Here is a 26,535-nt window from a genome sequence, read left to right on the forward strand (position 1 = left end):
TGAAAATTACTGCAAGCTTAGGTTGCGGCCATATACCATACTGGTATGTCAAAAGATAAAGGGAAAAACACCTCCAGTCTGACTTAATTGCTTACATTACAGCTCAATACAGAGCAATGGTGGATAAGGGGAGCATCTGGCTAAATTACATGGCCCCATTGGTCAAAACTGGTAATCTGGGTCAATGGGAAGTGCAGCCGTTGGTGGCAGCTAGATTCTAGAGTGACCAATGGGAGCAGCTTGGCCATCATGAGGACAAGTAATTTGAGATCCACTCTGCAGCCTCAGCAGTAACAAACAAAAGCTCCTTCACGCCACAAAAAACAATGAGTGGATACCGATATAAGTGGGGAAAGAGACCCATTAACCAACATATTAAGACCTAAGAACCTAGCCACTGTGGCCTACAAGTGTACAAACGAGGAAGGATTAGAGAATATCCAGCGAAAGCTGAAATATATTACTGGGTGCTGAACTGCTCTTACCTCTGCTCGATTCCCAGATGTGCGTTGATGCTGGCATAGCGAGCTGTGCCTGTGAGATTTTTGTCTTCTCTGTAGGGTATGTGCTGTCGTGTCCGGTTGTCCCGGTATTTTTTGGCCAGACCAAAGTCAATGAGGAACAACTGTAAAAGGAGGGGGGAGAGAAAAATAAATAAAAAATAAACACATTTTAAAGTTCTCGATTCAGAGGAGCGGTTGACAAAATTGGAGGCTGGAGCTGTGAGAGACCATGGGTCTATTCTTCCAATTTCCTGCTTTGCCTGGTGTACCATTTGACTAGAGAAGCAGCCATTCTCAAGGCCCCTCATTGTTATCTATGAAAACAATGCTGGCCATGTGACGGCAGGATCAGGAAAACACCCAGGGGTCAAAGTCTGAGGCAAATGGAATTTCTGCAGGAAACTCAAGAACGTTTCTCCCTGCCTACTAACAGCCCTCTAAGGTTGTTGAAAGTGTCGGCCTTCAAAGTCTGTCTTGGATCGGAATGACATCTAAATTTGTGGACCGCCTGCCATACTACTCCACTCTACTCCCACGCACAACTGCAGGTTGCAGTCCCTGAGAAAATGCCTCGCCCAACAGAAGTGTTTCACTGAGGCAGCACTGACTGACGGCTGTAGTCGTATTGAAACGGATCCACTCAGCCATGTCTCTGCTTGCTTGGCTCAGCCAGGGATTCAAACATTTCCTGTTGTCAAGACAAATAGCTACGCCAACCGTAAAATGTTATTTGGACGCTTCCATCTGAAGTCTGGCCGGGAGAAAAGGCAGTTCCACACGCAAGCGTCCACTTGCTGCAAACTAACTCACGTTTCCACGTTATTCATTAACGTGCGCCTTTTTCTTCTGTCCTGAGGTACCTTTTGCTTTGGTACAATAGGAAGTTTATTGCAGGCAGAACGGAACATTAAGAGTCAATAAATACACAATGTAGCAAGGCGAGTGACTACCCTAAATAGCATATTCCAGCTTTCACAGAACAAAAGCATGGGAAATTCCACTAAACTTACATCGTTGAAACAGTAAACCAAGAATGCGTTAAATTAAAGTAAGCTGCTATCTGGTAAGACGTCGGTCAACTATTAAGCCTACAGAACATGCACAAACAATGCGTACAGTCAAAGGATTGCTGAAAGTTAACTTCATAATTTGAACAATCAAAAATGTGGTCCAAATACACAACCTTTTTACAAAAAAGTGACCTGTTCTGACCAAATGCTTCCCATTTTCTCCATTCACTAATATTGAAGGAAAATGGATGTCATAAGGTGAATGCACCAATTTGTAAGTCGCTCTGGATAAGAGCGTCTGCTAAATGACTTAAATGTAAATGTAAAATAGATGTTAACATACTGCTACAACATCAATGGCAATTGTGAAAGGGGGGGGGGGGGGGGGGGGGCAGTTACCTTGCAAAAAATACTTAGCTCACAGGCCAATGACCTTCAAAATACATACATGTTGGTTTCAGCTCTAACATGCGGAGTCACTACGATTTCTTGGATTTTTGGTTCCTACTGGAACAATTTTTGTCAACATACTGAAACAATCTTAAAAACAACCATTTTGACTCAACAGGCCCATCATAACAAACCAAACTGTGAAACAAAGGAACACAAATCTAGATAGCTTTAAAGCTAAGTCAAAGTATGCATCATCATTTTCTGACTGAGGGTTCTGGTTATGCAAAGCCATACTAGTAATTAGCCTTCAAGCACAGTCTAGTTCTCTTCCAACTTGATGTTGAACTGTAGGTCTGCAAGCACGCATAACCTAACCACACCCATCTGCCGTGCAGGTCTTCATTCGGGCTTTCCAGGCCCTGCATTTCCAAACACTCCTTTTTTCCCCCCTGCTCATTGTGCCTCTGGCTTCTGGCCAACAGTTGGCCAGGCTAGGCAGCCTGTGAAGTCAGCAGCAGTCTCTTAACAGGCAGCTGGTTCAGACCAGCTCAAATGCTGCCACATAGCCCTCTGTTCCAGAGCAACTGGCAATCACCACAGCACAGTTTTCACAGCCACATGGCCCAGTTATCCCTTCTCTGTAATGCCAAGGTGCAAGTCATATAAACCAAGTAGCTACAGTTGTACTGAGCAGACAGAAACTCTTTAGGAACTTGAAAAATTGCCGTGATCTCACCTCAATATTGGCTCGTTTTGGCCAGCACGGTCACTTGAAATGGACACACTAGTCATAAGGGTTAGTGACTGATATTTTCCTTGGTTGAGTATTCTAAAACCCAGAAGGCGATGATAATCTGGGAAACCAAGAAGATAAAATAATCTTGTGTATAGCAGGCACTAAACTCAGTGAAACAGCTCCAAGGAAATGGAAAAGCATCCAAAATATCAATTAGCGCCATGACCACTTCAAATGAGAGGAGCGTGTCCCTTCAACAAATAAAATCATAATCTTGAAAATTCAACAGCATCTCCGCTACTAGTCACCATGTCCTTTATCCACCTACTCTCAGATCCCTGCAATCTGGATTTGGTGTTAATCTCTAGATCTGTTTAGCATGTGTGTCTGGTTTAATGCCAATACAGTGGTCATAAAATATTGACCAAATCAAAGAAATAAAAAGTAGTAGTACTGCTTCTAAATGGTGTAAAAAAAAAAGTCTAAAAAAAAAAGTCAACAGAATTTGGGGGAGTATTAAGAGGCGGTTGTGGTTTCAGACCTGGTTTAATCCTGAGAAAGATGGGTCCTGAGAAGAACTAACAGCCAAGCTTCTTTTCCTCTTCCCCACTGGAGATTCTAAACACTGAACAAACAATAGAGGGTGCAGTGCATCAAACAGGATTGCTGACAACCCCACAAGGCCAGCGCAGACAGGCAACACCAAGGCTCAGAAAAAGAACGGGAGGAGAGGGAGGAAAATGGGAGGGGGAGAGAAAGCCCAAGGCCATCCTTCGTCCACCAGCAAGCATATGAGCTAAAATCAGAGAGGAGTCAGACTGTGGGAGGACTTCCTAGAGAAGTCAGCCTGGGCTTAGTTGCAAGCCAGTATTTAGACTAAGCAGATGGGGGGGGGGGGTCCTGCAGAATATACAGTCCACACTGCCATACCAATTTCATTCAGAGGCAGAACTGAAGTCAATATAACTGCCCAATCCCTAAATTAGTTTATCTTGCTAAGAAAGCAAACACTTATTTCCAAACCTGTTTTGCGATTTTGACTTTGCAGTGGCTTTTTGATATTGCAGCATTTAACGCTAGCAGTGCCACACCAGTAGAAGTGCTTTTTACAATAATCATTATACAAATTTGGAGTAACAGTCTGTCTGGGTACAGAACACAATATGCAGTTGACTTACTGGCACAACTAGGGTTAAAAGAGGAGGCAAATAATTAAGGCCATTCCCTAAAATGGGCACTCATTTAACAATGTGTGAAAAAGCTTTGTAAAACAACACAGCCACCCAACCCCATCACCTCCTTGAGATCTCACAGGAAGCAATGGATCAAATAATTGTTTAAAAGTTTATTCTGATGGCTTGGAAACGGTGGAAACCTTCAGTAAGGAAGAGGGTAGAATACTTTGGAAAAGCCCAATCTGGCAATGAGCAGCTCTACAGCGCAAAACAGAGGAAAAGCGTGCAGTAAGAAAGGAGCATGAATTAATCTGCATGGAGCCGTCAATACATGGAGTAGATTTAGCATTGCTGCAAGAGACGCATGACAGGACAGCCTTTGTGATAGTGGCTCTTACTTAGATTTCAATAGAGCAGCCCAGGACAAAGCAACAAAACAAGCAATTAGTTTACAATGATGCCAAGCTGAGTATCACTCTCCAAACCATAGGGAAAAATCTATTGTTGGTGAGGTGTACACTTGCCACCTATTAAAAAGAGTGGGGGGGGTTAAAGTTTAACTATTGCTCTTCACTCTACTGTTAGCAAAACGTTAGATTTACATCAATGGCGATATGTCCAAATGAAGACTACTTCAGAAACACACTTTCTGAATTAAAGGCTTTTGGGTACAATAAGCACCATTGTAAAAGAGCAGGTTGGAAGCAGAATGCAGAGTAAGTTCAGGTGAAGAGAAAGGCAGTTGATTTAAACATCAAGAGGATAGAGTGGGGGTTCGCAAAAGCTACTGCTCTGCCATGTCTTCCCATCCATTGAGTTCAGTGCACATCCTGCGCAAGACTTCTCGGGCGGGTTTGGGTGTCAGAGCTTGCAGTCCAAAAGGAGTGTATGTGCACCTTTATAAATATTGGTGGAGTTTAGTAAAAAAATAAAATAAAATAAAAAAAGTGACAATTTCATGTGTATGTAAAAAAGAAGCTTGAGGCTGGCATTCACACAGACACACAATGGTAAACACTTATTCCAGACAGCACTGCCAAAAATGGTAATACAGGCTTCAACGCTCGAGTACCCAAAAGGTACTGCTTCGTTTTGATTAGACTAGCCTGTCGCTGACTGATAAGTCGATATCACATAACACTAACAACCTCCACAGTTCACGTGGACAGGTATGTGTTAAAACACACGCGTTCCTGCTTTAACTTTGCCAAATGTTGCCTGTCTGCAAGGGCTCAAAATAGTAAGTTATTTAAAAACAAAATACAAATCAGGCAACTTGAATACAGTTGGTATATGAAAAACGATTCACAAAAACGCCTTAATTATTTTCTGCAAGGGGGAAAAGAATAAATGGGATTACACATCATGCAGAAGCCTTTTTTTTTTGTCTTTCTAACACCTGTCTATGATCTGAAAGAGATGCACAACTATAAGAAACCTCAGGGCTTGTAATTACCTGGTCGTAAAAGCACCTTAATTAATGTGACTACCAAAACCATTCCATCCTTAACAAGTGGACTAAACCAACCATAAACAATTAGCCTTAAAAAAATGTCCATTACCAAGGACACGTAGCCTATTCAAAGAAAATAAATCACATGATTTGCCTCACTGAGGATTATATTTTCTACAAAAGAATACTTGGCACCACCAAAGCGTACAAAAACAAGATCATTTGGGCTACTTGTATCACTTCACACAACGTTGTATAAAACAAAGGCAGTAACTAGGTCAGAGATTGTCAACATAATGCATCTCAGGGCAGGGAAACTGCTGTAAGCTTACCTTGTTACAGTGACGGCCAATACCCATTAAAAAGTTGTCTGGCTTGATATCTCTGTGAATGAAGTTCTTTGTGTGCACATACTCGATTCTGCTGATCATCTGTGGAGAAAAAAACCCCGTCTCTCAATCAGTTAATGTAAGAACTTGAAAATAGACTTGTCTTGAAACTATGGAAAATGGGTTTACATAAGATTTTTAGGGTTTTAGTCATTCTCCCTTTTGCAGCCAGAAAGTGTGTGTTTTGGGTTAATCTTAATAAAAATTTAAAAAGCAACCAGACGAAGGGGCCAAAGTAAAAGATATGGAGCAATGATGAAACCAAGCCTTACTTGGTCTGCGAGCATTAGTACAGTTTTCATGGTGAACCGGCGCGAGCAGAAGTTGAAGAGGTCTTCCAGACTGGGTCCCAGCAGGTCCATCACTAGGACATTGTAGTCCTTTTCTTGGCCATACCACCTGCAAGACAGCACCAGCCATATGTCAATATTCATGCTAACCCATAACAAAAGTTAAGTATAGGTGTTGTCTTAGGTAAAACTGTACATAGTAATTTATTAGGCCTATGCAACACAAAAAAGGTAATGCAACGTGTGTGGTCATAGGTCAATACCATAGCCAAACATTTTGTGGAGGGTGGAGTTCAGCGATCAGGCCTAACCAGTTGTTCCAGACACATGGCTTTATTCACAGATGACAAGCATTTTCTGGTTAAAGAGCATGGGGGTCATCATAACCCCATCACAACCCCTGAAACTGTAGTGAATTACAGAGGGAGGCTTCATTTATCATTAACAGGGTGGTTTCATTTTTCATGCGGGGCCTGGCGCTAGTTAAAGAGTAATCAAATGGAATCCTCACAGCTCTGCCATTAGAGGTTAGGGGGATTCCAAACACCTCTCCAGTACACTGCCAGACCAGCAGTCGCCAGGCAACCATCTTGTCCAAGAATCCAAACAGAGGTATTGTATGGGAATGACGTACACTATATGCAAAAAAGTATGTGGACACCTGTTCAGATTCGTGGATTGGGTCATTTCAGCCACACCCGTTGCGGACAGGTGTATAAAAATCGAGCACACAGTCATGCAATCTCAATAGACAAATATTGGCATTCCAATGGCCTTACTGAAGAGCTCAGTGTCTTTCAACATGGCACCATCATAGGTTGCCACCTTTCCAACAAGTCACACAAGGTCACAGAACAGGACCACCGAGTTCTGAAGCATGTAAAAATCGTCTGTCCTCGGTAGCAACACTCACTACAGCGTTCCAAACTGCCTCTGAAAGCAACGTCAGCACAAGAAGTTCGTTGGTAGTTTCATGAAATGGGTTTCCATAGCAGAGCAGCCGCACACAAGCCTAAGATCACCATGCGCAATGCCAAACATGGGCTGGAGTGGCGTAAAGCTTGCCGCCATTGAACTGTGGAGCAGTGGAAACGTGTTCTCTGGAGTAATGAATCACGCGTCACCATCTGGCAGCCCAACAAACGAATCTGGGTTTGGCAGATGCCAGGAGAACGCTTCCTGCATAGTGCAAAGTTTGGTGTTGGAGGAATAATGGTCTGGGGCTGTTTTTCATGGTTTGAGCTAGGCCTCTTAGTTCCAGTGAAGGGAAATCTTAACGGTACAGCCTAGATTGACATTCTAACCAGTGGTTCCAAAACTCTTTTTCTTTTCAAACATTCAACCTCCAGCTGCATACCCCCTCTAGCACCAGGGTCATTGCGCTCTCAAATGTTTTTTGTTTTTTTTGCTATCGTAAGCCTGCCACACACACTACACAGTTAAACATAAGAGTGAGTGTCACAAAACGGCTCGTGGGAAGTGACAAAGAGCTCTTACAGGACCAGAGCACAAATAACAATAATCAATACTTTTAACATATAAAACCTTACATGTTCATTGAAAATTGTGAATAACTCACCACAGGTTAATGAGAAGGGTGTGCTTGAAAGGATGCATATAACTCTGAAATGTTGGGTTGTATTGGAGAGAGTCTCAGTATTAAATCATTTTCCACACGCAGTCTGTGCCTGTATTTCGTTTTCATGCTAGTGAGGGCCGAGAATGAACTCACATAGGTAAGCGGTTGCAAAGGGCATCAGTGTCTTAACAGCGTGATTTGCCAAAGCAGGATACTCTGAGCGTTGCCCAATCCAGAAATCTGGCAGTGGCTTCTGATTAAATTAAATTTTCACAGAACCGGTTGTTGCAATTTCAATGAGGCTCTCTTGTTCAGATATCGGTAAGTAGACTGGAGGCAGGGGGTGAAAGGGATAAGGAAGTTGTTTGTGTCATGCGTTTCGGGAAAGTAAATGCGTAATTGCGCACACAACTCACTCAGGTGCGTCGCTCTATAACATTTGACATTGTCAGTAAGCTTGAGTTAATTTACAAAAAATACTTAAAAAAAAAAATAATCACACAATGGGAAGACCTGTGTATTGTCCTTGTTAATGCAGACAGAGAAGAGCTCCAACCTTTTAATCATAACCTCAATTTTGTCCCGCACATTGAATATAGTTGGAAAGTCCCTGTAATCTTAGATTCAGATCATTCAGGCGAGAAAAAACATCACCCAGATAGGCCAGTCGTGTGAGAAACTTGTCACTATGCGGTCAGAAAAGTGAAAATGGTGAATAAAGAAAACTAAGCTTGTCTCTCAATTTAAATTCAAAAAACATGTCAATACTTTGCCCCTTAATAAATCAGCACACTTCTGTAGGTTGTAAAAGTGTTACATGGTCACTGCCCACATCATTGCATAGTGCAAAAATAGAGAAGAATTCAGGGGCCTTGCTTTAACAAAGTTACCAATTTTCACTGTAGTGCCCAAAACATCTTTAAAGCTGTCAGGCATTCCGTTGGCAGCAAGAGCATCTCGGTGGATGCTACAGTACCCAAGTGGCGTCGGGAGCAACTGCTTGCACGCACATTACCACTGAACTATGTCTCCCGGTCATGGCTTTTGCGCCATCAGCAGGGTTCTACAGTGCAAGTATTTCATTCGCAGTTGCCCCTAAAAATAGATGTGCGAATCTGAAATTATTTACGAGTAAAGATTACCTACCGTAATCCATTTCTCCCCCGCTGCTAATTGTTTAAAAACTACAAGACTCACATTTCTAAGCGGCATGCTGTATTGTTCTGTGATGACGCAGTCCAGTCAAAGCGAGAGAAAGGTGAACACTGGGGAAAAAAGTATCGGTATCGGCTATAAGTTAACGTGCAGACATTACTAAAAATGAAGCCCATTCAATTTTATTTTAGCAAAAAAGAGACAAGGAGAAAGAGGACCCTTGAGCACTCCCATGCCATTGCTAAGTCGTTTCTCTTCTAGGCTTTATTCTTGTATAAAGTTTAATCATTAATCGTAATGGAGATAGAATTTAGTTTGTCAGAAATACTTTTGTATAATAGCTTTTTTGTGTGTTGTCATTCGAGGTGTTTTGGATGCCACCAAGGCCAAATTTTGTGCTGTTTGCCCAGAAGAGGATGGAGAGTCATGGATGAAGAAGTGCATCTCCTTCAGGGCAGATGGTGCCTCCGTGAGCATGGGCCACCATGGGGGAGTGATTTCCCACCTGCAGAGAGGCATATAATCCCAATCCACTGTATGCCAAAGAATTAATTAGTCACAAACCTATGATTTCGTTTTATTTGCTAGCAGAGAATGTTAAATACTGTGTGTGCGCACGCTAAGTGTTGGAATGGTAAATACCACAGAAGACGATGAATTGTTTGGAAGATTCTGTTCTGACTTTCACAGGCTAGAGCTGGCAATACTGACCATTCAGAAAAAAGAGCCAATGGTGTCTGTCGTGTACAATCTTCTGAATCTGATATATAAGACTTATCACTTCAGCGGCAATTCCAAACAAGAACTCTATGTTCTCAGGCAAGAGCTCGGTGTGGATATTTACCGTCTAGCGTCAAGGGAACTCCCTGGATCCCCCATTCCCACAAAGTGTTCCTTGCGGCATGGACAAGACAAGGACCTTGCCACTGATGAAGGCCAGTACTCCGTTGTTCTGCAGCACATGGAGCACCTGGCCGAGCATCAACAGCGGAAGTTCAAGGGCAGGCAAAGGTCCATTTTTAACAGAAAATGTAATACCACACACGTTTTAAATAATAGGTTCAAGACTCAAATGAACTTTCAGAATCAAGAAATTGACAGGTGACAGCTTATTCACTCACTACTTAACAGAAAGCAGGAATTGGAGAATGCGCTCCTGTATTCTGCCATTTTCTCAGACATGTTTGAGGAGCTATCCTCACTTAGCCTCACCCTGTAAAGGAATGACCTGATCCCCCCCCCAAGCCACATCTGAGTTGAGGAAGACAGTGACCAGACTGAAAGCACTAAAGCTTAGGGCAAAGGCAGGAGGCATGCTGGAGAAGATCCAGACCATGCTTGCTCAGCAGCAGGGTGATGAGAAGAGATTCCAGGTGTGTTAGGATGAGAGCTTGTTAGGATGTAAGAGAAATCAATGATAAAAATTGATGATTGAGACATATTCTCAATGTGAGAATCAATGTATTCGTTGCCAATAGACAGAGTTGAGGTTAAGGAGGGAAATGCAGTGGAGAGGTCTTAAAAATATATATGGGAGACAAACGGACAGACATTTCATGGTGTTGGTATGTGTGCGTGTCTCTGTGTGGGTTATTTCTGTTAAAGGGAATAACACTGAAGGGGAATCTAAAAGGCTTCACAGACCTCACCAATCCCCAGCTGAATCAGCACAGAGGGGACCATCAACATCAGCGCAGATGATCTCAAAGCCAGGTTTGGTGGTTTGCTGAAGGATGAGGGTGTCCAGACCCCAGTTGAGTCTTTCAGAGTGCTAAACCCTGACACATGGCCAGAAGACCAGGCCAGCCTTCTCACCTTTGGCAATCGTGTCGCAGACCTGATGAGGCATTTCAAGGTGCCTCTAGAAAAGGTACGAATTTATTTGACACTGCATTGCCATATGAGACAATGTTATGTTTGCATATTTGCAAACTCACTTGCTCTGTTCAATCCTGCCGATCGGGTTGCAACATGGCTCCAATCCAGGATGAGTGGCAGGGGCTGAAAATCCTGGTCAGCCACAATTTCAAGGACAAATCCTACAGTGGCCTGTGGGAGACCATGTTGACAACGGTTGAAGTTGCCTTGGGGTCTCCAAGGAGTTCGATCCCACTCCTGCCGTGGACCGCTGGCTGACCTTTAAGCGTACCAGACGGCCAACATACAAAAGCAGCTGGACAACTGATATCCTTTGCGTCTAGTAGGCATGGGTCAATGTGTGATTTTGGTGGTATGTGCTGTTGCACATATGTCCCTTTGTACACACTCAGAATAAATATGTATGTAATAAATTGTTTGTTAACTTTTTATGGATAGGGGGTAGCATTTTCACTTTTGGATGAATGGTGCCCAAATTGAACGGCCTCCTACTCTGTCCCAAATGATAATATATGCATATTATTATTACTATTGGATAGAAAACACTGACGTTTCTAAAACTGTTTGAACTATGTCTGTGAGTATAACAGAACTCATATGGCAGGCAAACTTCCAAACAGGAAGTGAAAATTCCGAAATGGGTCGATGTGAAAGTCATAGCCTATTCAAATCCCTGTAATTTATGGATCTGTTTGCAGTTCATACGCCTTCCACTAGATGTCAACAGTCAGTAGAACGTGGAATGAAGCCTCTAGTGTGATGTGGGGCCAGATGTGAGCTATTTGAGTCACTGGGTCTGGCAGATTGCCGGTTCCTGGTCACGCACGCTAGACATGGGATGTCAATGTGTGCCATTACTTTTACAGGCATGAAGAAATGCTCCGGTTGGGACGTTATTGGATATATACGATAACAACATCCTGAAGATTGATTCTCAACTAAGTTTGACCAGTTTATTCGACTTGTAATATAACTTTTGGAAGTTTTCGTCCGACGTTTGCGTTCAATTGCGCAAGTGTTTGGACACAGGTACTACACATGCTAGGTAAAGTTGCTAATTCGACATAAGTAATGGACATGGAACAAAACAACGATTTATTGTGGAACTAGGATTCCTGGCACTGCATTCTGTTGAAAGATCAAAGGTAAGGGAATATTTATGATGTAATTTCATATTTCTGTTGACTCCAACATGGCGGAGCAACGTTGCTTCTATCTGAGCGCCGTCTCAGATTATTGCATGGTGTGCTTTTTAATAAAAAATTTTTTTAAATCTGACACAGCGGTTGCATTAAGAACCAGTGTATCTTTAATTATATGTAAAACATGTATCTTTCAAAGTTTGAGTATTTTTGTTATTTGACATGGCTCTCTGTAATTACTCCGGATATTTGAGGCATTTCTGAACATGGCGCCAATGTAAACCGAGATTTGTGGATAAAAATATGCACATTATCGAACAAAACATAAATGTATTGTGTAACATGATGTCATATGAGTGTCATCTGATGAAGATGTTCAAAGGTTAGTGATTCATTTTATCTCTATGGGTTTTTGTTAAATCAGACACGATGGGTAGATTAACAAGATGTTTATCTTTCATTTGCTGTATTGGACTTGTTAATGTGTGAAAATTAAATATTTCTAAAATTATTTTTGAATTTCGCGCGCTGCCTTTTCAGCGGAACGTGTGTCCTAGAAAGGTTAATAAACTCCGTTACTTGAACATTTTTCACTAGTTCCTCATTTTTTGGGGGTCCTACATTTTTTTATTAAAGGAGCACATGTACTCCTTGGGGGGGGGGGGGGGGTTAGCATAGAGCCCTGATTAGTACAGATGACAACATGCGCAGCAGCTACGTTTGGCTACATATGGACCGTTAGTGGAATTCCCGCGAGAGTGTAGCGGTTAATGTGATTGGATGTTAATTGCCTAGGCTACCTGTATTTGACATTGTGTTATTTCGCTAGACACCAGGTGGTTGAATTTTATTTTTGGCAGTGAAACGAGGCTACTCAGGGGAGAAAAAAAACCTCACCCAAATGTATAGCCCCGTTGGAAAACACTAATGGGCAGTTTGAAAATGTGATTCACATTGCGCTACCCCAGTTTGGGAATACCTGTTCTAGAAGATTCTGTTCTTCCAACTTTGTGGCAACAGTTTGGGGAATGCCCTTTCCTGTTTCTGCATGACAACGCCCCCATGCACAAAGAGGTCAGAAATGGTTTGTAGAGATCAGTGTGGAATAACTTGACAAGCCTGCACAGAGCCCCTGACCTCAACCCCATCAAACACCTTTGGGATAAATTGGAACTCCGACTGGAAGCCAGTCCTAACCGCCCAACATCAGTGACCAACCTCACTAATGCTCATGGCTGAATGGAAGCAAGTCCCTGCTGCAATGTTCCAACATCTAGGGGAAAGCCTTAGCAGAAAAGTAGAAGCTGTTATAGCAGCAAATGGGGGGACCAACTCCATATTAATGCCCATGATTTGGTATGAGACGTTCGATGAGCAGGTGTCCCTATAAAAATCTGCGGCGGAGAACAAGGACGGAATCCAGATATAACGGTTTTCAACAATGTTCAGAAATTGTATGGGGGAATATACAAACGTTTTTGAGAAAGATAATTGGAAAAATGTTCTTGAGCAAATGTATTCATTGATGGCTTTTCATTTTGATTAGTGATGAAAATGCAATTAATTTAAGGTCAATGATGTAAAAATCTAAATTTACCGATTTTAAGGTAGTGTCATTTGATTTGTGGGGGCAAGAAACTGTAAATCCCAGTTTTCAAAAGCATCAACATCTGGAGGAGAGAAGGACCAGAAACAAACAACGGTGATGGAGTAAATAGTGTGTACATTTCAGGATAATGTAATTCAGTGATATTCTATGTCGGGGGAGGGAACTGGAGTGAGGTCACCCTCTAAAAGAATTTACTTAGTAGGGAAACTAAATGTATTGAACATTTATTACATTGCCCAAGTTTATAAGACACCATGAACAGAATGCATCAGTAATTTGGAAATCACCATCACCCACTAATTAGTCAATTTTGCAGAGTCAAAGTGTTTGAGCTAGTAATGTCTGAATATTTATCTTAAATTCACAATTACATAGCCAATGAATATATATAGAACATCTTTGGATTTCACCCTCTCAAACTTGAATGGTTTAGACTGTTTGGAAGTTATTTTCCTCCTGCTTTGACCTGTGCAGTGCGGGTATAAAAAGCCATTGCTGCGCCCGTTATGAAATTATCAACTTAACCCAGTATTTTTTAAAATGACCATATACACTGATTGGTTAAGGCAAAACTATTGCTGATGGTGAACCAGAACATTTGAAATAAAATCTAATGTAGCCTAACAGTTAACAGCGCATTTGATTACAATAAGCAAGCAAATGACAGTTGCAATTCCAATAATAATATTGCTTAAGCCATTAAACATTTGAATGCTGAAGGTTACATGCGGCCTACCACTCGTTTGATCAGCGTACGAAGACGCTCACTGTTTTACTATTGCCTGGGTTGTTCAGCATGCAAAATTACTTGATCAATGACTCACAGTTACATGCCTAGTTCGACACTTAAGGAGAAGACACATCAGTTGTCACAAAACACATGGTAATTTGGGAAGGTAGAAAGTAAAAACCTGAGGGGGAAAATAAAGTGAATAGGCGATTCGTAAATTTTGAAACTATTTTCTGACTGATGCGTGCTACATCCATCATACAAATTTGAAACGGGATCTGATGCAATCGTTACATCCCTATTATCGGTCAGAATTAAATCTTAATTACATCAATCAGTGGGTATATTGTTCAGCAAACTACCATCATGTGCATTACAAAAACACAGCTAAAACAGTCTCTTACTGGTGAGCACTGGAATTAAAAAGGGTAACTACACCCAAAAATCTAAATTTCTCACCTTTTCCCCAGACAGCAAGTAGTCTCCTGATGTGGTTTAAGCATTATTGCAGACTTAGAAAAACAACTTAGATGTTATAAAAAATTAAACGTAGATTGAGAGCGAAAACCTGAACAGGGGTAAACGGAAACCTGAGCAAGCGGAATTTAAGGAAAAACTAAGTCAAGCTAAAAAATAAAACTGCGAGAGTCTACACCACCATTTTTCTGCTCTGAGAAATCTTTTGGAATTAGGTTAAGGCAGGGCTTGACAATAACCTTTTTAGCCACTTGTCCTTAGGACAAGTAGGGTTGATTTTTCACTTGTCCAACAGCTCAAGTCACTTGTCCAACAATTAAAAATGAACTAACAACTTCAACATTGTAGGTTTTCCAGACACCACTTTAGAAAATAAAATGTACTAGGCCTACTATCTTTTTTACCATAGAGCAGGGGTGTCAAACTCATTCCACGGAGGGCCTAGTGTCTGCAGGTTTTTGGTTTTTCCTTTCAATAAAGCCCTAGACAACCAGGTGTGGGGAGTTCCTAACTAATTAGTGATTCAATCAATCAAGTACAAGGGAGGAGCGAAAACCCGCAGACACTCGGCCATCCGTGGAATGAGTTTGACACCTGTGCCATAGAGCATCAGACAAAAATGTAGGCTAAACTTTGCCTATTGGCTTCTTTGCATATACAAGCACGTCTTTAAATACAACACTGCCCTTTAAGGCTCTCCTGGAGGATAGTTGGCCTCCCTTGGTAGCCTATTGAAAATTGCAACATCGAAATCAAATACATTTATGTCTTCATAAAATAGTTCAAAAACAGACCATCATACAACCACTGCACATAATGATATATTTTTTCAATTACCATTGAGGCTGATGTAAAAGATTAGACTGTTTAGCTTAAAATGTTGCTAAAAATATATATTTTTCATATTATAAGCTCAATGTGCATATGGCTGTAGGCTATGCGGGAATGTTCCAAAAGGCAATAAGCGGAAAACACCTTTTTCAAAATCGCACCGCACGCACGATCGGTTACATGTGAAAGATTAAAATTAAGAAAGCGGGGACTTATATGACTAGGACTATGCCTTAGGCTGCTGAATAATGAAAAAAAAAAGATTTGAAAACAAATATAGCATGAGAAAAACGGCATTAGGCCTAAATGTTTATTTAATAATTCCCTCAACATATCTATGGTCTTATCTTGGCTACTGAGAAACAAGGTAATATATTCTTCATAAAATGACAAATTGTCCAAGTTTTTAACAATTAAGTTGATGGTTAAATAGTTTCAAAATGGTGACCGCCTCCGCTCAGACTCAAAGTGGGTGATGTGCGGTGCGCAACAGGCACCGACAGTCCTTCACTCTCCGGTCGTGACCATCTGAACAACCCATGCCTCGAGTATGTCGACAGAATCAAGCCTTTAGACGTTAATGTTAATCATCCTTCATTATTGGTTGTCGAACATGATTTGTGTTTATAGCCTATATTTGATGTCAATTTTGGCTACATTTTCTTGTGCCTCCCCTAGGTCAGCATTGGTTTGGACATGAGGCTGTAGCCAAGATGCATATCATCTACGCTTTGACATGTAGGCTTTATTTATGTACATGAAAAATTGATTTAAATATTAATCCAATATTGGCCTCTCTGATACAATTCTTAGAGTGATAGGTTGATGTCATTTTTTATATACTTCATTTGGACAACCCAAATCTATATTCTTGTTTCTTTCACTTGTTCCAGACATGAGGACAAGCGTTAATGTCGAGCACTGTAAGTGTGTTGGTCAACAGCACGATGTCAAAAGACCATCCATGATGGCAGCAGAGCAAATGTACCTTGAATAAAGCAAACAGTTCCAAACTCTGTACTTCCAACATCCTTATACACCCCCCTGGACACAGCCTCCCAAGCACATAACAGCCAACATGTGGCTGCCAAAACATATGGTGGTAAAATGTGGTAGGCCTATGCAAAGCTCTAGAGGTGGGTAGATCCATGTTGGAATTGTCAGTGGAATATTCCAAGTCATAGCCAATTCAGATACAGAACTATTTTAGACATGCCAATCTTCAGAACGCAAAACAGGAAAAACTAAATATGCTGATAAACCATGTAGCTTGACATGCTGAAGGTGTGCTGCTACATTTGAGCAACATGGAGAAAGTCAGAGAAAAAAAGACAATACAAAGAACCCTGGCAAATCAGGGCAGACAACTCTTTACTCCAACCATATACAATTGTACAGACAATGTGTATGCCTTCTAGGCTACATGTTAAACTACAGTCAATTAGAGTCCAAGCACAATAAGCAATCCTCTAGTTGAATACTGCTCATAAAAACTGCTCAGGCAAACACATTACAGGAAACTACAGGCCTCAGACCAATTTCCTCTTTTAGAGAGGCCAACAGCATGGTGCTCAAACAAAAACAGGAGAAATATGGGTATAATATCAGTAGATACACAAGCGTAAGAACCCCAATCCAACATAAAACTACAAAAAGGGACTCAATTAAGGAAAGAAACAAGAGACATGTCAATAACGATTAGATGGGCCCTGCATTTTTTGAAGGTGGAATTAATAAAAGAGCAAGGTTTCAATCTCAATGGACTCAAGAGAATGCACAAGCACAAGACTTCCCTTTGTTGATTATAACACAGCCATACAATTGCAACAGGCAGTGTGGGGTAGGTGGGGCTTGTTTAGCAGGTTCTTCTGGCTTTGAAAAAGTTGCTTGGTCCTACAGTAACACCCTTTCCAAAAATTCTAAAACAGCCAAATTCAAAATCGCACTTTACAGCATGTGACACTACTCACTAGGCCTTAAAGTCCGTACTGCCCTGCAGTGCACATTAATGCAAGATTAATAAAATGTAACAAGTATTCTTTAAAAGGCCTGTGTATGTCCCAGTTTCTGCTAGAGGGGCCAGCTGATAACCACTGCTTTCATTCATGCAAATTCAAAATCCTCCACCTTACCTGCCAACAGTCAAGGGCTGGGCCTATCCATGACTGGAGTTAGCTAACAAAACGGGTCTACATGGCATGTAGCCAACTCACAGAATGCAGCTCTAGAGTCCAGGTTACCAGTAATCCACCATGCCAAGGTCCACACTTAACCAGCATGGCTACCACAGCATTCGGCAGCAATACGCCATCCTATCTGGTTTGCGCTTAGTGGGACTATCATTTGTTTTTCAACAGGACAATGACCCAACACCTCCAGGCTGTGTAAGGGCTATTTGACCAAGTAGAGTGATGGACTGCTGCATCAGATGACCTGGACTCCAGTCACCCGACCACAACCCATTTGAGATGGTTTGGGATGAATTGGACCGCAGAGTAAAGGAAAAGCAGCCAACAAGTGCTCAGCATATGTGGGAACTCCTTCAAGACCATTGGAAAAGCATTCCTCATGAAGCTGGTTGAGAGAATGCAATGAGTGTGCAAAGCTGTCATCAAGACAAAGGGTGGCTACTTTCAAGAATCTCAAATATATTTAGATTTGTTGAACACTTTTGTTACATGATTGTGTATTATTTCATAGTTTTGATGTCTTCACTATCATTTCTACAATGTAGAAAATAGTAAAAAATAAAGACCTTGGAATGAGTAGGTGTCCAAACTTTTGACTGGTACTGTATAGATATTAGATAAAACATTGAAGTTGGCTTTTTGTGCTATAGCCCACAGAAATGCATTGAATAAGGCATTTGTACATGGCAAAACAGACAGTCAAATAAACCATAAGTAGTGTGCATGTCCTATATCTGAGATAAGAACTCAGGCTGCATACCTCCTATGCACGCTGTGCCATTTTAACAGCACAGTACTGGTTAACTTCCGATCCACCCCCCCGAAGCTGGTTGGAGTCTCCCCTTTTGAAATTGGTGAAAGTTTGTAGCGCCAACTGTTCGGTCTGGACAGTCGATTTTGTGAGAAGACATCGTCGAAATTAAGACTGCGACAGAGTTCAGGCAACTGCCGTAAATCTTGTGGATGTCGTAGAGCGAAACTAACATTGTTGTGCTCGTGAGAGTAATCTTCTAATTGTGGTTTGTTTGTAGCTCAAATAGTTGTGGATGTTGTAAAGCAGTGGTCGCCAACCTTTTGAGTAAAGATCACTTTGAGTCTAAATGCAAGCCGAGATCTACCACAGATTTTTTTTATACATTACTTTAAAAAATGGAAGTCTATGCACCTTTGGTAAAAAGAGTTATGTCGCAGTGAGGTTTGTGCAGTAGGTCAGTAGTTCCCAACCAGGGGTACTAGGACCACTGGGAGTAGTTGGCCTATTCACAGGGGGTATTTGAGAAGACTCAAGAGACCATAGGCCTACTGGTAAAATGCACAAGATTGGGTAATTCAGGGGTACTCCGGGTAAAGCAAAATTCAGTTGGTGGTACAGTAACCACTACAGTAGGCTATAGACCCAATACATTATCACCGCATATTGGCTATGCATGAATTGCCCTGCCAATGTTGTTCTTCTCAGACCATTTTGAAATTATAATATCACACCGGTAAAAGATCATTTGTTTTATTACTTGTGAAGCACAGCTGAGTGAGCATAATCTCACTTTTGTTTTATTTAATTTTTTATTTTACAAGAAACGGTAAGTCTCTAGCATACACACATTGGGAGCTAATCAATACTCAAAATGAAATCCCCATGTGATGCGAGGGAGCGTCAATCTCCTCAAAAAAACATTTTTTAAGGAGACAGTCGGTTATTTGAGACTTTATAGTAAACCAACACACAGATGACATTTGGATATGTTTCTAGTGGACTTTATCTGATGGTCTTTTTTATTTATTTATACTAAAGTTAAAGTTGTTTGCACAAACTCACTGGGCAGTAATAGAATGGAATTATATTCATGTCAATAACTTGGCTCACCACCACATAAAACCTGAGGTCAATTAAGTGGTGCCAGTTCCCCAGAATGTTTGCAGAACCCTCAGGCGAGTTCCATAACAGGAATGGCCCCAAGCGCAGAACTAGAAAGGTGCACCAGCCACATGCTGATGATACCTGAAAACAAACAACAGGCTATGACTGTACAGAGGAAGCATCCTCTTATACAACCTCCTTATTTATCCAGGCAGTCCACAGGGTACACCACCACAAAGCAAACCTAACCTGCCAACCAAGGCTTTGATTAAATTCCATAACCAAGGAGGTAGGCTGTGAAACTAGCCTGCTTACTTATTGCGCTAGTATCTAAGGGCGTTAGCATGTCCTATTCAGAAATTCTCTTTACCTTATTGCTTAATCACCAAAGCTGTCTTGCTCATTTAGGGCAGTGTTCCCTTATTCATTACAAGGTTAATACCCAGGGCAGGAACCTGGAGAGGATAGCAGATAGACATTTTGCCACACAATTGTATCGCAAATGTTTCAGTAGTGCATAAATAGTTAGAAGCCCCTACATGCCTGTGGCATGGTGTGAGTTCACGTGGGAGAAAATTGATCCAGAAGGATCATGGCAGGGCTAGCAGTCCCATCTTTCTTCCATTAAATCATTGAAGCAGCAGAGGCTAATGACCAACCTGACCATCCCTACTGTGACAGCCCAACTTAAATCAGAGCATTAACTATTCAGCATTAAATAGCATTGACTTTGCCATTACTCGCATATCAAAACAAATAGGTACAAAACTTCAACGGGATTGTTTCTTTGTTCAGAAGCTTTGACGACTTATTGAAATCACACATTAGTAATAGTATCCTTATGTCATTTTCCAAGTCAAATGCAAACAAGGTGTATTGTCACAACACCCTAAATTCACATAATAAATGACAACTAAACAAATACATTACACGTTTCACTGATAGTACTTATCCTTTCAACATATTTATTATCAACTATGGTTCCCAACTCAGTTCTACTCTTTTAAAAGTGCACATCCAGTTAACAGCCAGCCTCAATTCTAAATTCAGTGTCTGTGAACCAAGTCATTACCAAAGTCTCACTCATCAATGGCCTTGCAAACGACAAAACCTAAAATAAAATACTTCAAAGTGTTTGACGTTATAGGTAACACTTTAGCGTTGAAGTCACCTTGAGGAGACAAAACCACTAGGCCCAGATAGTTGTTTTCGCAAGCGCTGAGCCGCCATTTTCTAACAGGGAAGGAAGACATGTTGGAACAAACAAAAGAGGAGCGGCCATTTCCAACCACGAATTTTTGATTGCATGATAGTTTCTTAAATGCTGAACCAGTGAACAACCCTACATGGTTCATGACGGATGTTGCGTTCGAATAATCTTAAAGTTAAAACGTAAATGTGCAACGTTTCAATAAGTAAAGACCAAGGAAAATAATGAAGCCAAGGAGATGAAAGCACTGCCAGCTAGTTTGCTAACGTTAGCTATACGAGCTAACGTTAGCTTGTAGCGCCAGCTGGCATATGGTAAAGTAAACTAGAAATGTGTTTGCAGGCAAGATGTAACTTTGTACAAATATTAGATAAATATATGCCTCGTCTCTTTCACATACATCTCAAATATTAAACTGTGTTCAAAATACATGTACGTGTATATTACCTTATGTGTGGGATTCCAACTCCTCCTTGTAAGATTTTGTACAGTTTGCTTTCATATAACAACTGTGGGTGTCTGGCTTTCTGAGATTCCAATTTTACAGCTACCTCCTGCAATACAAAATGAGCAGTTATGTAGCTTAGTACAATCTTTCCAAGTTAATTTCCATTAGCCTAATTGGCTAACTAAAGATGTATTAATGCAATCATAATTTACTATGCTAAAATAACGTTCTTTACACGGTTTATTGTAACCAATATCTACAATCTTAGATGACAGTTGGATAGCTAGGCTAACGTAGCTAACATTCAGCATCGTTGACGCTAGCTAAACAATCTACTGGGGTGTATTCATGCGGCCAATTCTGTTGCAAAACGTTTAGCAACAGAATCCGTTTATTCCAAACGGAAAACTTTTGCAACGACAGCTAGATTTTCTAATGGACAAATACACATGAATTACTCCCCATTTCGGTTGGTTCTTAAACGGTAAACTTTTCGCGTACGAATATACCCGTTAAATCTCGGTGAGTCAGCTTTGGCTGTTGATTGACAGAGCTAAACGGTTAACCATTTAAAATGAACAGTTACCCACTTGGTCAAATTTATATTTTAATGTTGTTTTTTTTACCTCTCCATTTGTGATGTTGATCGCCAGGTATATGTCACCAAATGACCCAGACCCAATTTTTCTGACAAGCTTGTATTTCCCACCGACAATAAATTCGGCTTTAGAGCCGCTGCTGCTTGCCATATCCTCAATCACGAGCAACTCTTGATCAGTTTAAAATAGTATTTTCTGGGACTGCGCCGTCGGTTTCCCTTCTCGGCCAGCTCGTTATCAGAACATACACAGAAGTCCTGGTTGCTCGTGGGCGATGTACTTGAAACAACGTAACGTTAGCCAGCTAGCTAGAACAGTGTTTATTTTCAGACGTTATTCGCTAGCTAGCTAGTAAAAAATCTTGGAAAAAATAAAACCAACACATCACGAAAAAGGGAACACGATTCTTCTGAAAACACTCCTAATGTGCCTAGTATGTCCGTCGCCCAGTGCCTCGGGGTAGCTAGCTAACGTTAGCCCACTAGAGCTATCGGACACCAGTGGAACTGCGAAATTCCGTTCGATCTGTTTGAACCACCTCCGCAAGAGGGGCAATATTCTTCTTGTTTGTCAAATTTCCGAAGATAGCTACAATTTGGATGTGATTCTCGTTTCTTCGTAGAATATTTTAGGACAATCAAGGGTCGCTGCTTTCCTTCAAAGCGCAACCCAATCACTCCGCCATCTTCTTGTCACTACTTTTGATTCCACCGTCCGTCTCGAGGTGATTAGCTAGCTAGCTTCTGGGAGCGAGCGCAGTGGCAGAGACGAGCTTTGACGTAAACGGTTAGTTCTTCTTCTTTTTTGGGATTGGATTGGCGGATCGCATCCAACTTTTAGGTGCTTACACCGCCACCTACTGTACAGGACTGTGAGGCCAGTCACTGCTCACCTTACCTATGTACATTACATTCCGGTAAAAACAAAACTGGGGAAAAAAGAAAAGTACCCTGCCAACTATTAGCCCTCAGTAAAAAAAACACCACCCCATTCCACTATTTATCATATTCTAATGTTACTGCAGGCCAACGGTCTGGGAGGACAGAACACTACCACTCAACACCCCCTGCAACTCTTCTGCAGTAAAACTTCACAGTCCCAAGTACTTCTCTGAAGCTACCACCACAATCTCTATTATATGTAACTTACGTCCCATGTCTGCTGTACAGTTGACAACCATGCTAAGAAACCAGTGGAGGCTGCTGAGGGGAGGACGGCTCATAATAATGGCTGGAACGGAGGAAATTAAATGGCATCAAACACATTGTGTATTTGATACCATTCCGCTCCAGCCATTAGTACAAGCCCGTTCTCCCCAATTAAGGTGCCACCAACCTCCTGTATAAGAAACCTACCTGAAGCATATATTATTCCCATCCCTTTCTATTGGTCTCTGCCTTCTCAATGGGCAAGTTAGTTTTGCATGGCCGGTGCCCCAAGTGGCCGTAGTTTACACATTTTAGACCATTCCATTGGTCCTCGGGCCATGCAATCGGGAATGCAAAACAAACTGGCCCAGTGAATTTGCACTTGTGAAATCAAGGTTTGCCCAGCAAGTGGACATGAGTAAAATAAAAAACATTTAGCATATTATAACTATCGTTGCATGAAATCGGGCAAATATTAAAGTTCAATGTATGTATTGTAACTAGTGTGCAAGATAGAAAGTAGTTTCCACTGATGTTTTCAGATCAAAAGCAGCACTCTCTATCTACCTTTTAATCTAGGCCCCCATATCAAATCGGAGAGTATATCATCATATCCGTGTTGCAATTTTGATGACAGTTGTTTTGACATAGGCTACTGTATTAACGACGTAGTTGTAATAAGTATCACTGGTGTTACAGCGGTTCACTGGTGCCACCTATTACCTCACTGAGTCACAGCCTATAAATATGTTTTGTGAAAGAAAATAAATGCAAATTTGACAAAAAAAATCCTCCCTCTTAACTCTTTGATGAAATACCAACATTCATTGAACAAGCCTGCCCCCAAAGTCGTCTGATAATTGAGTAGAGAATTTTTTTGGGGTGAACTCAGAGAAAGCCTGCTGCATGTGACCTGTTGTAAAGATGCCTTAGAAATGAATAACCTACAGTACATACTAAGCCTACTCGGATTCGTCTGTTCATTCTAAAATATACACTACTATCTTATTCAATTGAAAATGTACAAAGTCTTCTGAGACTTGGTTTTCTTTCTAATGGAGTCGTTTGTGGATGCACGTTTTAATTTCGGGACTACAAATTACATTGACAAAGGATAACTGACATGCTGCATTGTTACTGTCTCAAAGCACAATTGTCCTCTTTAGGAAGCAAGTCCAACTTTTTCCAGTCATTCAAGTCTCTCATTATCTACTACTGAACTGTCGTTCACTTTGGTAGTTTATAGTGAAACTGGGGTTTGCATATACAGACACAATAGAATAATACTTATTATTTAGAAATAAGTATACTCTATTCTGACAATGTCAATTGAAAAAGGGAAGATATATATTGCATGTTAGTTTTGTTGCAGAGATTAAATAAGCATTGAGCAAATGAAAACAGAACACATACACAAGAACACAAACTGCAGTATTTTTTTATTTTTATTTTTATTTTATTTTAAATCTTGCGGGCCCACTATTGATATCTGTATGTTTAGTCATGATGACAAAGTTGAGTGAGGAAGCAACCGAATAGATTGGAAAACATCAACATTGGCCTCTGCTGGCCAACTCACTGCTCTGCGGCAAAAACTCAGTGGCAATTATAAACAGACCAGTTGGGAGGAGAGATGGAGAGGTGGGAGGAGTGGTATTTGACCGACAGGTCAAGCCCCAAAAGCCCCATATAAAAAGAAGACTAGATGGCAAGGGAAACACAAATCTGCAGACTCACAAGCTCCAAGCTATATCTTCACACAGACCATGAAGCTGACAATACTGCTCTGCGCTACCATGCTTCTCTCTCTGGTGAGTGCCATTATCATAACCAACTAGCAACAGCACTTACAAGCTGTTGTAACATACATATTTTTTTACATGGAATATTTCACTTATTCTATACTTAGATCAATGAGGTTTTGGGGATTATCAGGCAAATCTTCAACTCTTCAAACTCTGTAATACAGTACTTACATGTTTCAAGCAGATCACCATACTTCTGTGCCCAAGAACGCCATGGTAACCTGTAAAAATGACTATCACCCCGTAGCACTCACATCTGTTGCCATGAAATGCTTTGAAAGGCTGGTCATGGCTTACATCAATCACCATCATCCCAGACACCCTGGACCCACTCCAATTCACATAGCGCCCCAACAGGTCCACAGATGAAGGAATCTCTATTGCACTCCACATGGCCCTCTCCAACCTGGACAAGAGAAGGACCTACGTGAGAATGCTGTTCACTGACTACAGCTCAGAGTTCAACACCATAGTGCCCTCCAAGCTCATCTCTAAGCTAAGGACCCTGGGACTGTGGGAGGCTGGATCACAGACGACAATGAGACAGCCTCCAGAGAGGAGGTCCGAGACCTGCAAGGGGGTGCCAGGACAACAACCTCTCCCTCAACGTTAGCAAGACAAAGGAGTTGATCATTGACTACAGGAAACGGAGGGCCGAGCACGTCCCCCATTCACATCAACAGGGCTGTAGCAGAGAGGTCGAGTGTCCACATCACTAAGGATATATCATGGTCCACACACACCAACACAGTCCTGAGGAGGGCACGACAACACCTCTTCCCCCTCAGGAGGCTGGAAAGATTTGGCATGGGCCCTCAGATCCTCAAAGTTCCTACAGCTGCACGATTGAGAGCATCTTGACTGGCTGCATCACTGCTTGGTATGGCAACTGCTTGGCATCCGACCACAAAGCGCTACAGAGGGTAGTGCGTATGGCCTAGTACATTACTGGGGCCGAGCTGCCTGCCATCCAGGACCTCTATACCAGGCGCTGTCAGCCACCCAAGTCATAGACTGTTCTCTCTGCTACCACACAGCAAGCGGGGCCGATGCACCAAGTCTGGAACCAACAGGACCCTGAACTGCTTTTACCTCCAAGCCATAAGACTGCTAAATAGTTATTTAAATACTTAACCTAATAGTTTCCCAAACTATCTGTATTGATTGTTTTTGCAGGTTTTTTTGACCCATCACATTCACTGCTGATACTGTTTATTATCTATCCTGTTGCCTAGTCACTTTATTCCTAGTTATATGTACATACACTATATATACAAAAGTATATGGACCCCCCTTCAAATTAGAGGATTCGCCTATTTCAGCCACACCCGTTGCTGACAGGTGTATAAAATTGAGCACACAGCCATGCAATCTCCACAGACAAGCATTGGCAATAGAATGGCCTTACTGATAAGCTCAGTGACTTTCAAGATGGCACCGTCATAGGATGCCACCTTTCCAACAAGTCATTCATAACATTTCTGCCCTGCTAGAGTTGCCCCTGTGAATTGTAAGTGCTGTTATTGTGAAGTGGAAACCTCTGGGAGCAAAAATGGCTCAGCCGCAAAGTGGTAGGCCACACAAGCTCACAGAACGGGACTTCCGAGTGCTGAATTGCGTAGCGTGTAAAAATCAGCTGTCCTCAGTCACAACAGTCACTACCGAGTTCCAAACTGCCTCTGGAAGCAGCGTCAGCACAATAACTCTTCGCCGGAAGCTTCATGAAATGGGTTTCCATGGCCGAGCAGCTGCACAGAAGCCTAAGATCACCATGTGCAATGCCAAGCGTTGGATGGAGTGGTGTAAAGCTTGCCACCATTGGACTTTGGAGTAGTGGAAACGTGTTCTCTGGAGTGATGAATCACCCTTCACCATCTGGCAGTCTGACAGACAAATCTGGGTTTGGCGGATGCGAGGAAAACGCTACC

At 41.6% G+C, this 26,535-nt stretch overlaps 1 protein-coding gene across 7 annotated transcripts in view; it reads right to left on the reverse strand.

Annotated features, from left to right (window-relative positions):
- Positions 1-22,433, reverse strand: part of csnk1a1 (casein kinase 1, alpha 1) — a 33,957-nt gene extending 11,524 nt beyond the window's left edge. For 3 of the 7 annotated variants that reach the window (XM_055926528.1, XM_055926525.1, XM_055926526.1), the window contains exons 1-6: positions 21,682-22,432; positions 21,055-21,161; positions 5,932-6,058; positions 5,603-5,701; positions 3,184-3,267; positions 486-625 (exon numbers count right to left, since the gene is read on the reverse strand). In XM_055926528.1, the coding sequence (XP_055782503.1) occupies positions 486-625; positions 3,184-3,267; positions 5,603-5,701; positions 5,932-6,058; positions 21,055-21,161; positions 21,682-21,804 (680 nt within the window). In that variant the 5' untranslated portion in view covers positions 21,805-22,432. Of the gene's footprint in view, positions 1-485; positions 626-3,183; positions 3,268-5,602; positions 5,702-5,931; positions 6,059-21,054; positions 21,162-21,681 lie in introns of all 7 variants that reach the window. The other 4 variants (XR_008759962.1, XR_008759961.1, XR_008759963.1 and 1 more) reach the window with 3 other exon arrangements.
- Positions 22,434-26,535: the final 4,102 nt, after the last annotated feature.

The sequence above is a fragment of the Salvelinus fontinalis genome, chromosome 6, assembly GCF_029448725.1.
Source record: "Salvelinus fontinalis isolate EN_2023a chromosome 6, ASM2944872v1, whole genome shotgun sequence".
NCBI classification, from domain to species: domain Eukaryota; kingdom Metazoa; phylum Chordata; class Actinopteri; order Salmoniformes; family Salmonidae; genus Salvelinus; species Salvelinus fontinalis.